The sequence below is a fragment of the Dama dama genome, chromosome 29 (assembly GCF_033118175.1).
Source record: "Dama dama isolate Ldn47 chromosome 29, ASM3311817v1, whole genome shotgun sequence".
In the NCBI taxonomy this organism is placed as follows: domain Eukaryota; kingdom Metazoa; phylum Chordata; class Mammalia; order Artiodactyla; family Cervidae; genus Dama; species Dama dama.
The window spans coordinates 34403172-34420865 of record NC_083709.1 but is presented as its reverse complement, the minus strand read 5'-3'; the positions used below and the strand labels follow the sequence as shown (position 1 = coordinate 34420865).

General features: G+C 42.1%; 1 protein-coding gene across 1 annotated transcript in view; it reads left to right on the top strand.

Annotated features, from left to right (window-relative positions):
• Positions 1-17694, top strand: part of LOC133048526 (ADAMTS-like protein 1) — a 216103-nt gene that overhangs the window by 85032 nt on the left and 113377 nt on the right. Inside the window, exon 4 of the mRNA XM_061132224.1 lies at positions 1643-1770. Coding sequence (XP_060988207.1) covers positions 1643-1770 — 128 coding nt within the window. The remainder of the gene's footprint in view (positions 1-1642; positions 1771-17694) is intronic.

Genomic DNA, 17694 nt, shown 5'->3' with positions numbered 1-17694 from the left:
CACGGAAGCCAGACTGTTCCTGTAATAGCAGTGATGATCTAAAATGGCAATGAATCAAACACAGTCATCCAGAAATTTCCCTTTAGCTAAGGTTTTCAGTTTCCTTCCTCATTGTCACGAGAACTGCCCATACACAGTGAGATTGGAGAAGGATTGATGCAAGCCCTGATTTTCCTCTCTCCTGCCTTTCCTCCAACAGGAGGTAAGAAAAAGCAGTGCAGTACGTCCAAGGCCGAGAACAGATTTGAGAAGGCCTGATTCATTGCCAGACTAGTCACCCACTTCAGAATAATTAAGAGCTGACTAGAAGCGATGCCAAACTACACATACCAGTAGAGTCTGGAGAGGCCCCAGCAGAGACTTAGTGAAGAAAAAGAAGTGTGTGGTGGGAGACTGCCAGTGGGACAGGAGATCTGATTCCTAGTCTTAATTTTATCATTAAATCTTGTTTTCTGCCCTACCTGAAAAGCAACCCCTTACCTGCTTGACTCCCATGGATGGATGCCAACATATGAGGTTTTGGAAATTAATAAGGGGTGGAAAGAATCACAAAGATGGAAGTGACTAACTCCAGGAATCGCAAAGCCACCACTCACTAATTTCCATGCTGTTGAATGAAGTATTGACCTAAGGCCTGGTCAGGTCCAGCACTGGACCTCTAAAGTTCCCATCCAGTCCTCCCCCAACTCGTCTAGATTTCCCACCTCCACATACACACTCCAGTTATCAGCCTCACCATGACATCAGCTTAAAGTCATCATTAGTCATTCATCTGCTTAACTACCATAAAAGGTACTTCTTAGAAATGGCATCCATCTAGAAAAGAAAAAAATAGACTGAGATAGGTGTGGATTTTGAAGCTCATAGTATGTACTCACCATTTGATTCTCATAATTCCTTTCAGGTAAAGCAAAGTATATGAACTCCATGGTGATTATTCTAGAATTATCTCTACCATGACCCTGTAGGGCAGGCTTTCCCTTCATTATTCTGGCATCTTCTCTACAGAGGGCCCTCTGCCAAGAATTGTGGGAAATGAAACAATAAGTAAGATCTAATTTTTATGCCCAGTTATATTTATCGACTGATGAAGACAATAGAATTGAGACATGGTTACACATACAGCTTCCTTCAGCATCCTCTCGTCAGCAGTCACTTTCTGACTTCCTCTCTCCCACCTCCAAGCCTTAACAGATGCCTTTCTCCATATCTGGAAGCTCTGCCTACTCTCCACCATCCAGAGCATTAATAACTCTTCCTTTATAACTTTGCCTTTTCCTGAAGCCTTCCCCAAATCCCTCTGCACCATTCATTCTAACGTCTCCTCTCACCCCCAGTGTATGTGTTATGTGTATTCAGTGTCCATACGCTGTCTGCTCCAACTATCAGCATTTAGCCCAAGCAGTCAACAAACTGTGTCAGCAATCCAAAACTGCCTTAGTTGGGCTCGCTTCCAGAATCACACTCAACAAAGTGGCAAAAGAGGCTGGTTTCCCGTATGTCACTGTGGCTAGTTTGTGCCTGTTGTTAAACAGGGTTCTGTCTAATATCGCCTGGGGTTCCTTCCAGCTTTACCCATGTCCGGTGCCAAAAAGGAGTCAACTGACCTGACCAGGTCTACATTTCTTTTCTGTTGCTCCAGGATTCTTCTGCAGCCAGATGATTCCTTACAGATCCTGGCACCTGTGGAAGCTGATGTGGGTTTCTACACTTGTAATGCCTCAAATGCCTTGGGATATGACTCTGTCTCCATTGCCGTCACATTAGCAGGTAATGTGGAAACCCCTGTTCAGTTTGGAAACTGCTGAGTCGGTGCCTACAGCGTGCTCAGTGGGGTCAGGGAGACAGACATAAATGAGATCCATTCCCTGCCTTTGGAAGTTTGTGACCTATAATTGTAATTAAATAAAGAGAGCATGTAATATGAGATAGAATGAATGAAATAAGTTTTGATAACCGAAGAGGGTGCAGTTTCATTCTACCTGAGAGGTCTTAGACTTGGGGTAGAATTTTGATAACAGAGGTGCAGGGAAGAACATGAGCATGGGTATATACAAGGAAGTAGTCTATGGGGGAACATGACTCATGACCTAAGGTCATCAAATGATCTCTTCGTTTCTCCTCCCACCTATTACAAAGGGAACTTTAAGACCCTTGGGTAGTTGGAATTCTGTGACTGTGGGCTAGAGCACAAGTGTTCTTCTCTCCGACTGTTTATTTCAACCTTTTGCTCTAATGCACCTGCCAGTACTTCAGCTTTATTCATAGAGCTTAGGCAAACCATTCTATATGTGGCCACTTCAGAAAATTGCAATTCAGAGTGCACTGCCTCCCAAAGTTGCAATTTGGGATTTTTTTTTAATTATTAAAAAATTTTTATTTTATGTTGAGGTATAGCCAATTAACAGTGTTGTAATAGTTTCAGGTGAATAGCAAAGGAACTCAGCCATACATTTGCACATATGCATTCTCCCCCAAACTCCCCTCGCATCCAGGCTGCCACGTAACATTGAGCAGAGTTCCCTGTGCTATACAGTAGGTCCTCATTGGTTATCCATTTTAAACATAGCAGTGTGTATATGTTAATCCCAAATTCCCTTACTATCCATTCTCCCACCCTTCCCCCTGGTAAGGTTGTGGTCGTACAGTAAAGCACTTTTATAAAACCTTCCTTACATAGGACGGATCCTTGCCTTTAAAACTAAGAGACCTTAGACACCAGCTGAACGCTGAACCAGGGCCCACAGTTCTTAGGGACCAGGCAACCTGAGGTCACACAGCCACTCAGCTGGTGGCAGAGAGAAGGAAACTGAGGTCTCCTAACCTCCAGATCATTGTCCCCTCATCTCCCCACTGATGCTTTCAATCTGGGCTCCCTTTCCTCAGGTCTGGGCCATGCAGCCTTTGTGGCAATGTGTTGCATGTGTTTGTATTTATTCTTTTCAATTGCCGCTCCCATGAGATGATTCAATCGTTGCTAGAAAAGCCGACATCACCCCACACTGACCTCATCCATCCACGCCGGGATTATGTTGTCACACTGTTTTCCAGTCACACATGCTACTCCCTTGCATATCTGTTTGGCAACAATATTTCTACCCCCATGACCTAAGGCTGATTTGGGAAGGGACCCTGAGCAGGACGCTCTGAAGAGAGGATGAAAGTCACCAGAGTGAGGCCAGCTGAGGGGCCCTGAGGTGGATTACAGACTATTATTAATGCCTATTTTTTTGTGAATAGAACATTTGCTTTGCTCCTAATGTATTCCAGTCATAATCTTTATGCCTCTCTTTGTACAGAGTCCAGATGCTTGGCACCCATCTGGTTAATTCTCTTCTGCCTTACCTGCCCCCCAACACAGTCTGCCTTGTTCAGGGCAGCACAGACACCCTTCCAACTCTTACAGGATTAAGTCTCTTGTTTATATTTATCCAGATACGGTTCAGCTCTGTCACAGACTAAATACCCTTTGTTCACCTGAATTTAATACAATTCATGGAAACCTGTCTGGGATTAAGCAAAGCAATTGTAACATCAGGCTTGTCTTCAGCTCTTTGAAGAGGAGCTATTGGAGGCTGCCAAAAAGTTCAAAGCCAGGAAAGAGAGAGAGCAGCCAAAGAGGCACCGGGGAAGAAGGAGGAAAGGAGCTGAGCGATGAAGTAGTTCACGGACACCACACCCAGAGCTTAGGGAGCTGTGTCTTTGTCTTCGGTGGTGGGGTTTGTTCAGGTCTGCTGGCAAGTCTGTCAGACAATCCCTCTGAAAGTTAAGGATCAAAATAGAGATGTTGCTCTAATATTGTATTTGTATCCTTACCTGGGATTATCACCTAGCCCGACGTCAACATCTACACTCACAGTTTTAAAGTGACTCACCAGCTACTGTTCTGAGCATATCCTCTGCCAAGTATTATCAGTGTGGAGCAGTAAGTTAGACCTGAGTTTTGTGATCTGTGATGCTTACAGACTAGTGAAGGCAATAGATGTATACATGACCACCTAGAATCAAGAGAGAGAGTTTCCTTCAAATGTACCCATTAAGACCCTGCGTAGCCATGTATAAGATACAACGCAAATACCATGTAAGTGGTGGTGGGAGGGGCACTTTGCAGGGGGGGAGATGTGAGGCATTTCTAAAGGATACAGTTCTACTGTTCGTTAGCTCTGTGACCTTGAACAAAGGGTATAAGCTCACTGAATCTTCCTTCTCATCTGTAAGAGTGAAATTAATCATATTTTACAGGATTGTTGTGAGGGTAAATAAGATTGCACATGTGAAAAAGCCCTGAGCCCAATGCCAGGCACATAGTTCACACCTAATAAATATTTCTCTTTCTTTCTCTAGCTCTTCTAAGATGAAACATCCTGAAATCAATTCTGAAATGTGTAAAACATCAGCCCAACTTTGCATCCATGCGTTTTTTCAGTGTACATCTTCACACGGAAAATTTGCAAGTATTGGGTTGGCCACAGAGTTCATTTGGGTTTTTCCAGAACTCAAACCCAAATGAACTTTCTGGCCTAATCAATACTTTATAAGTGTTAGTTGCTCAGTCATGTGCAACTCTTTGCGACCCCATGGACTGTAGCCCACCAGGCTCCTCTGTCCATGGGCTTCTCCAGGCAAGAGTACTGGAGTGGGTTTGCCATTCCCTCCTCCAGGGGATCTTCCTGAGCTAGGGCTTGAACACAGGTCTCCTGCATGGCAGGCAGATTCCTTACCCTCTGAGCCATCAGAGAAGCCCATTAGGAGCTAATTCAGCTCTTTGTGCTCATGCTCAGTTCAGCCACGTCCAACTCTTTGGAACCCCCTGGACGGCATAGCCTGCCAGCTCACTTTTGATCAGACCCTCATGGTAAACCTCAGTACCTCTCTGCTTTAAAAGACATTGTAGAGTGGTGGGTTTTGTTTTTTGTTTTTCACCTCGACTTCAGTATAAATGTAGGCCCCCCCCAAAAAAGGATTTTATTTGAGGCTCAAAGCACTCAGGTGTCCCCTTGACATTAGCAAGACTTGGGTCTTGCTAATGCACCTGAATTGACCAGATGTGGGGAAATTTGTTCATAGTAATTCACGAGAGCAAGCATAGTATGGCAGTTAAGCCCGCAGGCTCCAGAGCCTCCCAGTCTGCATTTGAATCCTGACTCTGTCACGTCCAAGCTACATATTCCTGAGCAGCTTCTTCATACTCTCTGACTCAGTTTCTTTATTTGACTTATGGTGATAATAATAGTGTTTGACTCAGAAGGTTCTTGTAGAGATTAAATGCCTTCCTTCATGTAAAATGCTTGTAAGTATGCCTGGCATGTAGCAAGCACTCAATACCTGTTCACTCTTATTATTATTACTGTGAAGATAAAGCAAAAGCCAGGTTATTTTTACAGTAGGGGAGATTCCTTTTCAGAGACTGGAACGCTCACAAACCCTTTGTAGAGCACCTCTGTCTAATATCTCAACGTCTCAATGTCAAGGGGAGAGCTGAATTCGCTATCTGAAAAGTGGTTTGAGTGTGCCTGGATTCAGAGCAAGGGAGGTGGCTACACGAGGACTATTTCACATGGGAGAGGAAGGGAGAGCTGGTGAACCCTCCTTGGCCCATACTTAGAACATTCCTATTCCCCCATCCTCTGAGTTGAGTATGTTGTCAGTTCTGCTGCTCAGATCTATGGTAGGTTCATTGGTACTCTCTACAGTTTTTGTTTAAATATAGAAACACCATTTAGTTTTAGATATACCAAACCTTCCTACTCTGCCCTATTTAAGCCTGTAAAGTATTGTCTTTAGAGCCCTTTGCTTCTCTCTAAACTCATCAGTATGTGTTGATTTTATCTTTTAAGTCCCAAAGGTTTTGAGAGTACTTTACGAGTGCCTCTCAGGGTGGAGATGCCTAAGGTTTCCCTACCTACCTCCCTGGTTCCAGAAACTCACAGCCATGTAGACCCAGTGGCACAAAACTTTCTGTCCTAAACTCGACTCAACTGGATGCTTCACTGGATGTTTCACTGCTCAGAAGGTAGATGGGAGGGTAGCAGCGGCTAGGGAGGAGTTTAAGAATGTCACCAAAGTGTCACATACCTAACATGTTGAAGGACAGTTGACTGTGTGCATTTGTAGCCATAGGTAAAGGAGAATCTCTGGTGTGCGCGAAAATGAGGCACGGAGATTGGAGAGCCGTCTTGACTAGTGAGATTCCGCATTCAGCCAACATTGCTCAGAAAACTGCCAGATCCGAATGCTGTAGGCAGCATTGTGAAGGAAAGCAGTGGTTTCCTGGTAAATTGCTTCAGTCTGGAGGGGAGCTCTGCTCACCAATGCAGATGAGGCCCGTCCAGGTGTAGCCCAATGATGAGGTCATAGCCACAAGGGAAACGCTTTTGGTTGTCATTGATTTTATAAGATCACAAAAGAGATACTGTAAGGCCTGCTTGACATCATCAATGGAAAATGAGAAGAAGATGGGGGCTGAGGGATGAGTGTATCTTTCATTGAAAGGAGAGAACACAGATGAGCTCATCCCAAGTGTTCACAGGAAGAAAGAGACAGAAAATATTTCTCCTTTCCTGGCATGTTTTTCTGCTTTTCTATGAGTTGAATAGCTGACACATATTGTGTCTAACAAAGAGATCACAGAAACCTCACTGGGAAAATAAAAATAAAAGGCAGTTGGGTTGGTTTTTTTTAATTCTCCTGTCTCAGCCCCCTCCTCATTATGATTTAGTAGCTGCAATAAAGACAAGCCGTTTTGTAAGCTTTTCATAATGTAAGTCATTTCGAATTGGCATTTCTGAATTCTTCATCCAGCAACTCTGTTCACCAGGGGAGGGTTCTGCTTCATAGAGAGTTGGGCTCAGAGAGGACTTTGTCACCGTGGTGACAACCAGCAATGAAAGATTTGCCCCAGTGCACCAGATCAGAGGGAAAAGCACAGAAGTTTACCTTTGTTCCTAGTGATGCTCTGAGCACCAGGGTAATGGCCATTGATTCATTCAAGCTGCTATCAAGGGATTTCATTATCTGTTACAATACTGAGTAACCAAGATTCTAAAGTTTTCCTCAGTATGTATAGATGTGTAGCATGCCCACTGAGGAAGCCTAGCTTTCATAGAATTCAGATGAAAGGGATGAGAGTACAGCAAGAGAATTCAACTTTCTCTGCTCCCCAGCAGAATAGAGGAAGCAAACAAGAAAATGATCTAGTCTAGCCCATCTCACATCCTGAGAAAACAATTCTCACATCTGTTCAATGGAATGAAGGAAGCATGGGTGCTGAGACAGGTTCAGTTCAATTCAGTTGCTCAGTCGTGTCCGACTCTTTGCAACCCCATGAATCTCAGCATGCCAGGCCTCCCTGTCCATCACAAACTCCCGGAGTTTACTCAAACTCATGTCCATCGAGTCGGTGATACCATCCAGCCATCTCATCCTCTGTCATCCCCTTCTCCTCCTGCCCCCAATCCATCTCAGCATCAGGGTCTTTTCCAATGAGTCAACTCTTCGCATGAGGTGGCCAAAGTACTGGCATTTCAGCTTCAACATCAGTCCTTCCAATGAACACCCAGGACTGATCTCCTGTAGGATAGACTGGTTGGATCTCCTTGCAGTCCAAGAGACTCTCAAGAATCTTCTCCAGCACCATAGTTCAAAAGCATCAATTTTTTGATGCTCAGCTTTCTTCACAGTCCAACTCTCACATCCATACATGACCACTGGAAAAACCATAGCCTTGACTAAACGGACCTTTGTTGGCAAAGTAATGTCTCTGCTTTAAAATATGCTATCTAGGTTGGTCATAACCTTCCTTCCAAGGAGTAAGTATCTTTTAATTTCATGGCTGAAGTCACCATCTGCACTGACTCTGGAGCCCAAAAAAATAAAGTCTGACACCTCTTCCACTGTTTCCCCATCTATTTGCCGTGAAGTGATGGGACTGGATGCCATGATCTTAGTTTTCTGAATGTTGAGCTTTAAGCCAACTTTTTCACTCTCCTCTTTCACTTTCATCAAGAGGCTTTTTAGTTACTCTTCATTTTCTGCCATAAGGGTGGTGTCATCTGCATATCTGAAGTTATTGATATTTCTCCCGGCAATCTTGATTCCAGCTTGTTCTTCATCCAGCCCAGCATTTCTCATGATTTACTCTGCATGTAAGTTAAATAAGCAGGGTGACAATATACAGCCTTGACGTACTCCTTTCCCTATTTGGAACCAGTCTGTTGTTCCATGTCCAGTTCTAACTGTTGCTTCCTGACCTGAATATAGGTTTCTCAAGAGGCAGGTCAGGTGGTCTGGTATTCCCATCTCTTTCAGAATTTTCCACAGTGTATTGTGATCCACACAGTCAAAGGCTTTGGCATAGTCAAGAAAGCAGAAATAGATGTTTTTCTGGAACTCTGTTGCTTTTTTGATGATCCAGCGGATATTGGCAGTTTGATCTCTGGTTCCTCTGACTTTTCTAAAACCAGCTTGAACATCTGGAAGTTCACAGTTCACGTATTGCTGAAGCCTGGCTTGGAGAATTTTGAGTATTACTTTACTAGCGTGTGAGATGAGTGCAATTATGTGGTAGTTTGAGCATTCTTTAGGATTGCCTTTCTTAGGGATTGGAATGAAAACTGACCTTTTCCAGTCCTGTGGCCACTGCTGAGTTTTCCACATTTGCTGGCATATTGAGTGCAGTGCTTTCACAGCATCATCTTTCAGGTTTTGAAATAGCTCAACAGGAATTCCATCACCTCCACTAGCTTTGTTCATAGTGATGCTTTCTAAGGCCCACTTGACTTCACATTCCAGGATGTCTGGCTCTAGATAAGTGATCACACTATCATGATTATCTGGGTCATGAAGATCTTTTTTATACAGTTCTTCTGTGTATTCTTGCCACCTCTTCTTAATATCTTCTGCTTCTGTTAGGTCCATACCATTTTTTTATTGAGCCCATCTTTGCATGAAATGTTCCCTTGGTATCTCTAATTTTCTTGAAGAGATGTCTAGTCTTTCCCATTCTGTTGTTTTCCTGTATTTCTTTGCATTGATTGCTGAGGAAGGCTTTCTTATCTCTCCTTGCTATTCTTTGGAATTCTGCATTCAAATGGGAATATCTTTCCTTTTCTCCTTTGCTTTTTGCTTCTCTTCTTTTCACAGCTATTTGTAAGGCCTCCTCAGACAACCATTTTGCCTTTTTGCATTTCTTTTCCATGGGGATGGTCTTGATCCCTGTCTCCTCTACAATGTCACGAACCTCTGTCCATAGTTCATCAGGCACTCAGTCTAGACAGGTAGTGGGTACCATATCCTTCGAGTGTTGTTCCTTGAAGAGGCTGTAGCATCATGCAGCTGTCCTGGGTATGGGGTCCGTCTTCTAGGACTCTGCAGTGGAACATGCTAAAGAAGTTGCTGCCTTAGTGTCCTGGAGAGTTGTTAACTTCAAATGAATAATCTGTAGAGGTAATGGTAGTAATCTGACATACTGGCATTGGTAAAAAAAAAATATGTTTAGGGAATGATGATTGAAGCAAGGGAGGAAAAAGAAGCCAGGCAGCCTGGGGATATGTAAGTAAGGATAGTCTAAGCCCTAGACTTCCTTAGATCCTAGTATTAGTCACTCAGCCATATCTGACTCTTGAGACCCCAGGGGATCTTCCCAACCCAGGGATCGAACCTAGGTCTCCCACATTGCAGGTGGATTCTTTACCATCTGAGCCATCAGGGAAGCCCTTGGACCCTAAGGGCCCTGCAATATTGATACCAAAGGCACACCAACTAAACAGAATCGCAAAGGCAAAGAAATACCAAGTCCTTCTTATTTTTTGTGTAAGATAATTAATTAGTAGTCACACTGTTGACCCTGACTCCTCAAGAAAAGGTTAAATTAGATTTAAATTGTTTTATCAATTTTCTGGAGCCATAATTTACATCCCATAATATCCACCCGTTATAAGTGTTCAATTCAGTGATATTTTAGCAAATTTTTTAAGTTGTATAACCATGATCACAACAAACTAAGATTGTTGTTTTCTTAAAAACACTGTTGAAGTGTAATTCACATACTGTACAAGTCAACTGTTTAAAGTATACAATTCAGTAGCTGTTAGTACATTCAGAGTTGTACATTCATCACCAGACTCAAATATTTAGAACATTTTCACTGTCCCGAAATAAATTCCACACCTCTTAGCCATCACTTCCCAATCCCCTCATTTCCTGGAGGCCTCAGTAACTACGAGTGTACTGTATCTTCATAGACCTGCCTATTCCAGATACTTTAAAAAAGTGGGGTCCTACATGGTCCTTTGTTAGTGACTTAGCATAACGTGTTCAGGATTGACCCATGTTGTGACATGTATGCTGCATTCCTTTTTGTGGTGGAGTAATACTATTCCATTGTATGAATATACCACATTTTCTTCCATTCACTAGTTGATGGACATTGGGCTTATTTCCAGTTTTTTGGCTATCATGAATAGTGTTGAAGTGACCATTCATGTGCAAGCTTTTGTGTGGACATCTTTTCATTTCTCTTGGGTGTATATACCGAAAAGTAGAATTGCTGGGTTGTATGGCACATTTACGTGTAACTTTTTAAAAAACTGTCAACTGTGTTTCCATCAGTAGTATAAGGATTTCAGTATCTACATCCTCACCACATCTGTTATTGTCTATTTTTTTTAATCATAGCCATCCTCATGGATGTCAAATGATCATTTATTGTGACTTTAATTTACATTTCCCTGGTGACTAACAATGTTGAGCATCTTTTCTCCTGCTGATTACTCGTTTATATGTCTTCTTTGTCAAAGTAGTAACTTTGGTGATATAAGCAGTGTGTATGGCCTGCAGATTATTCTTTTATTTTTCCCTAACAAATTTACCACAAACTTAGAGTCCTAAAACACAAATATTTTGTTTTAGAGTTCTGTAGGCCAAAAGTCCAGTACAGTCTTACCAGGATAAAACCAAGGTGTCAAAGGGGTGCACTCCTTTCTATAAACTCCAGGAGAAAAAGCTTTTCCTGTTCATTTGCATTGTGGGCAGAATTTAGGTCACTGTGACCTAGGACTGAGATCCTGATTTCTTGCTGGCTGTAGACTGAGTGTCATTCGCAAATTCTAGAGGCTGTTGCATTCCTTAGTTTTTGGCCCTCTTCCTCCATCTCAAAGCTAGCAGTTGGAGATTGAGTCTTTCTCATATTGCCTCTCTCTGACAAGCTCTCTAGTATCCCTCTTTCAATTTTAGGAGCTCAAATAATTAGACTGGCCCACCTAGAGTAATCTCACTATCTTACTGTCCATTCATTAGCAATCTTAATTGCAACTGCAACTTTAATTCCTTTTGTCATGTAATACAACATAGTGACAGATCCCAAGGATTAGAGTATGGACAGCACCATACCCTATCTGAAGGGCACAACTCGTTTTTATCTTTCTATTGCCAAAGAAAATCACAAATCTAATGTTGGTAGACCTTCCAGTTTTTCCATATAAGCCAAATCAAAACACACACACACATACACACACACTTTTTTTTTTTTTTAATTTCTCCTTTCTTTCTTTTTTTAACTGAGTCCAGCAAGTTCAAATTTTTAAAAAATTCTTTCCAGACCAAACATGTGAGTGGACTGAACATAGCCTGGAGGCTACAGTGCCCTCTGGTTCAATCATCCATTTTCTATATTCTCTGCTCAAATATTACACCTCATTTTCCAGCATAGTCAGAGTGTCACTGAAGTATAATAATTTATTTTATTAGATTACACTAAGTAAAACCATATAATGATTTGGATGGGAGAGAAACATTTACTTTTTTTCACTACTACTAAAAGGGAGACTTATTGTAACAATAGAATAGGTAAGATTTTAGGGTATTTGTCTCATTACAAAACTTAGAGCAGATTTAGAACTATAAACCTGTGTCCTTATTGTAAACAGAGGAGTTTTAAATAGATGCACTCTTGGGTCTTTTTTAGACCTAAAAGTCCTATGAATCTCTTATATACAAATAAAGTACAGTAGTCTCCACCCACCACTACCAGCTATAAACTCCCCTTACTTAAAATTCTAACATTTGCAAATTTATTTCCTTTATCTTTTGGAGACTGGAAAACTAGATGGCAAAAAAGGATAGCTTTTACAATGAAATCTAGGGAAAATTGCAGATGAAGGGGAAAAGTATCAGAGAATTGGTGAAGAGAAAGGGTGTGGAGTTGACCGAAATGACAAACACTGATTCAGGAGACAGGAAGTAGAAGTGAAGGAGACCTTGCAAGAGAGACAGCAGGACAGGAAGGAGTTAAAAATTCCTGAGCTATAAAATGTGAAAGGCACTTGGAAGGAGACCCAGACTAAAGAAAATATCATGCATTTTAATATGACTGTTATCCGTAACAAAGAAACTCTTGTTGAAACTGCCAGGTAGCCAGATCCTGAAAAGTTTCTGGACAGCAGGAGATGGTAACTGGACATTAACAATCAGGATCCAGCACTACCGATGTCAAAGGTACAAGATGGTGTTGGTGTTTTGAGAAAAGCTTTCATAGGTTCATGTGGATTGTGGTCCCTTAAATTTTGACTCATGAGTTCTTCAGTTCTTCAACTGAGAATTCTCATTTCAGGGAATTTTCACAGATTTCACTCTGGTGGCCCTTCTGAGAAACCTATGATCATTGCAGTGTAAGCAGAGGCTAATATTCCTTAAAGCATTCTCACTAATTACAAGGCATTATGCATTGATTAAATCTGGAAAAATACAGCTTGCTTAGTGTTAGAAAGTGAAAGCAGGTGAGATTTATAACACCTTACTGCTGTGTATGCAAATATTTTAATTATTTGGCATCACTGCCTTATTCACTTTTCTCTTGAATTAAGATTTGGGTCTTTGTGGATCTGACTACAATTTTCTCGAATAGAGTCATGAGGGCACCAGCAAGTTACCCTGGCATGCATTATTTCACCATTTCTCTGGAAGTAGTTACTTTCTGAGGTCTCCAGTATGTGACTTGACACCGTCTGTCCAGAGACTAATACTACTTTCAGGAGAAGCCAAGTGAAAGTCGCTCAGTCATGTCTGACTCTTTGCAGCCCCATGGGCTGTATATTCTCCAGGCCAGAATACCGGAGTGGGTAGCGTTTCCCTTCTCCAGGGGATCTTCCCAACCCAGAGATCAAACCCAGATCTCCTGCATTGCAGGAGAATTCTTTACCAGCTGAGCCGCAAGGGAAGCCCTAGGAGAAAATAATTTCTTCTGGTTAGCCTGAAACCCTCACAGTTCTTCAAAATAGAGACACCTGAGTTCCTTCTCACTAAAAGATTTGTTCCCTCTCCTCTTTCTTGTTTTTCCCTTTCTTTCTTTACACTTGTCCTTTCTGTGTGTTTTCTTGGTTTATCAAAAGTCCCAGACACTGTTCCTCAGTGTTTTCTCCCTGTATCATACCAGGGATCATGCTGATGATAGCTAGCATATATTCAGACCTCATGTTGTGCAAACAACTTTACAAGCATTACTGCTTTCAGCAACCATAGAAGTAGAAAACGAAGGTATACAGAGACTAAATAACTCTCCCGAGGCCACTCAGCTATCGAGGGATGGAGTCTGAACACCTGCCATGTAGGCACCACTTCCTACACCCATGCCCCCTGGAAGCATCATGATTTATCACATTCTTTTGCTGCTGTTCAGTCTTCCTGGGTGTGTCTTCCTGGGTAACTCAGTGGTAAAGAACTAGCCTGCCAATGCAGGAACCACAGGAGACAGGGGTTCGATCCCTGGCCTGGGAATATCCCCTGGAGGAGGAAATAACATCTCACTCCAGCAATCTTGCCTGGAGAATCCCATGGACAAAGGAGCCTGGCAGGCTACAGTCCATGGGGTCCCAAAGAGACTGAGTGGTAAAACATGCATCCCCTCCTGGATGTAACCCAGAATCTCTATCTGAGCAGTGTTCCATCTTCTCAAACCTATTTGCCATTTTTACATCCTTCCCAGAGCTCTTGTGTTGTCTCCAAACCTGCCTCCTGCAGTCCTGGTTTCCAATATTGCCGAGGTTCCCAGTCACCTTTAGCAAGTCTTCTCATTCTCCTTGCTAATGAATATACATGCACACTTCCTGGGGTAGATTGCCTCTTACTCAACAGTGAGAATCTGAAGGGTTCAAAGTACAATTCATTCTTTCCTCTTCATTTTTCAATTTTTATTTTTTTACTGAAGTATAGTTGCCCTACAATGTTTTGGGTGTACCACAAAGTGATTCAGTTATATTTATAGAGAGAGAAATGTATTCTTTTTCAGGCTTTTCCATTATAAGTTATTACGAGATATTGAATATAGTTCCCTGCGCTATACAGTAGGTCCTTGTTATTTTTGATGGCTAATGATTGTAGAGAACCATTTTCAAATGCCATTTGTGACTCATAATATTAGAAGAGGGGAAAGAAGATTAAACATGGAATAATTAGCATGTGCGCTTACTAGGCACTTTTTTCTATTTGCCTGCTTAACAAACCAAACCATAAGTATATGATAGCTAAAATAGATTTTTTTTTTTTTCTCACTCACCTAACATCTAAAACAAATTATTTCACAAGAGGGTTTTTGTGGTTTGGGTCAAGAAATGGCACAGTTGACTTCTGCTCACATTTCATCTGCTAGAGACCAGCACCCTGCCCACATCTCACTGCAGAGAGGCTGACAAATGGCCTAACTGTGTGCCCAGGAAGGAAAAGAAAAGGATCTGGTTGATAACAGATCTGTCTCTGCCATCCTGCTATTGAAAACAAAGTTGCTGTTAGCAGAGACCTGGACTTCGGACCTGAGAAAAAGTTGCTTTCAATGCTCTCTGTTCTTGGCTGCGCTCAAAAAGAGAAACCTTCATCTCCTCTGGCTCCTCTCTCCATCACCTTTATACTGGGCCAAAGATATTTTTCAAGCACATATGTTCAGATTTTTTCCCATTGGATTTTGATTTTACCCAGAGTCACACATGAGGGAAAGAGGCGTGAGCCAGAGCCCAGACTATGCACAGGAATGTATTAATGGTTCCAAGCATTTGCTCCCAGGGCTGCTCATCCGTCCCTGCCTGTCTCTCCCGCTGCCTGTCCTCCCAGGTCAGGACAGTGCCTATTTGGTCGAATGCCTCTACTGTGAAGGCAGCCCAAGGTGGCACTCCCCCCCATCACTGGATATTGATTGACAGGCAAGTATTAGCTAACCCAGGTTCATCCTGTGCCCGGGCTGCCCTTGCTTACCACTGAGGCTCTGGAACCCCTGTTCCATCTCATTTCAACAGGAGCCATGATCCAAAAGCTAAGCAGTTTCATGAGGTCTACAGGAAATGATTCTCTTAATGCTCCTATTTCTGACTCTTGAAGAGGCTTGCTTCCTTATATTGGTTGTGATAAATTGAAACGCTTGCCTTTGTTTCTATTTCCTTGTTCTTCCTGTATTTGTATATATGACCAGTTTGCAGATTCAGTGACAGAGTGATCTATAAACCCTGACAGTTTCCAAAAATCAACACACATGTAATCTGCTAGCTGATGCTGACCTGCAGAGATGACCGGACTACAGGTGAATGTGGTCCTGACAGTGAGGCTCCACCCACACTGCAGAGGCTCCATGATTACATTCAGCCTCTTTTTTTTTTAATTTAGGGTAATGTTTTTGTTTATTGGAAGGAAAGCATTGGCCCTTGTCCTGTCCATGCCTCCTGTCACTTCTCTGGATCTGGCCAGAAACATTGGTGGCTGCCCCCTCCCTCAGGTGGCCCCATCAGCTCCAACAGTCAGGGTGTGTGCCCCATGCTATGGGAACAGAGAGTTCCAGCCCAGGGTCTGCTCAGGTATATCTACACCAGCTCTCTGAATCAGTCTCTTTTTTTGTTTTGTTTTGCCCGTTGTAAAAGTCTTTTTGGTCAGACCTTTTTTAACATTGTCTTAGTACAAATACATAATTTATCATCTCACTCCCTCTCTGCATCTCTCTTCTTTTTCTTCTAATTAACTTCCATAATTAAAGTAATACTAGCTGATGGGATTGTAATCAAGCACAAACACAGGCGTGGCATTTCTCAGCAGTACTCACCTCACTAGGTGACTATCTAGGTGATCAAAAGTGGACTTAAATTATTTTTCCTTTGTTTTTCTTTTTTTTAATTTTTATTGAAATACAGTTGATTTACAATGTTGTATTAGTTTCAGGTATACAGCGAAGTGAATCAGTTATACATGTCTGTGTATGTGTGTTACCTACTCATTTCCCTCCCTGTCTCCCCTTTGTTATCCTTAACTTGATTACAAGATCTATGAGTCTGTTTCTGTTTTGTAAATACGTTCACTTTTTTTTAGATTCCACATATAAGTTATATCATATGATGTTCATCTGTCTTGACTTATTCCACTTAGTATAATGATCTCTAGGCCCATCCATGTTGCTGCAAATGCCATTTTTTCCTTTTTCATGGCCGAGTAATATTCTGTCATAATATGTACCACATCATCTTTGTCCATGCCTCTGTTGAGAGACACTTAGGTTGCTTCCATGCCTTGGCTGTTGTAAATAGTGCTGCAGTGAACTTTGGGGTGCATGTTTCCAACCTGAAATTTTCTAATATTGAACTAGTGGGCTTTCAAAAAAACTTCAGCTCTCACCAGGACTCAAGAAAAAGTAACACAGTGTAATTCATTAATGAACAAACCTGCCTACGTGTCAGAATTGCCTCAAAATTTGTTCAAAATAGAAACTAGAGCTTCCATCCCACCACCTGAGAGTCAGGTTTAGGAGGTCTCACTGTATGACTCAATAATATGTACAAGCTTTTCTAATAGATGTAGGAGGGTCAACTGATTAAGAAGAACCGTGTGTTCAATATAAACTTCTATTAATTGTAAATGCTTTGGTAACTGTGCTTTTTCTGATAGATGTAAGAGGGTCAATTGATTAAGAAGAATCGTGTTTAATATAAACTTCTGTAAACTGTAAATGCTTCAGTAACTCTGTGCTTTGTCTTTATAATGAAGGTAATAACACCTAAGTAGCCTGTGCTAACAAAAGTGCCTCTCGTGACAGGATGCACAGTTGTTACTTTCAGCAAAACTCAATGTAATTAATTAAGGGCTGGTTTTAATTCGGTGACATTTGAATTTTATAGCTATACACTTGCAGCTATAAAACCACCTTTATTATTAAAATTCCTGTAGGAAAAATAACTTGGTAATTGTGAGTCTGAAACTCTCTGGTCCCTAACCTGCTTTTCCCCATTGGCACAGTTGTTTTTATTACATAGTGAGACAGCTATATTATATACAGCAGGACAGATTATGTTTTTAACAGGTGTCCTGGGGGTTCTGAGGCAGCCAGTCCACAGACAAGGATTTGGGATCTCTGGTTACAAGGACCGAACTTGAGGTCAGAGTTCTGGGATCCAGTTCAGCCCTACTCTTTGCTTGCTTTCTGGCCTTGGGCAAACCCTGGGGCCTTTCTGAGCCTAAGTTCCTTGCATGTGTGAGTGCTAAGTCACTTCAGTCGCGTCCAATTCCTTGAGACCCTATGGACTCTATCCTGCCAGACTCCTCTAGCCATGGAATTCTCCAGGCAAGAATACTGGAGTGGGTTGCCATGCCCTCCTCCAGGGGATCTTCCCAACCCAGGGACTGAACTTGTGTTTCATGTCTCCTGCATTGGCAGGGAGGTTCTTTACCACTAGC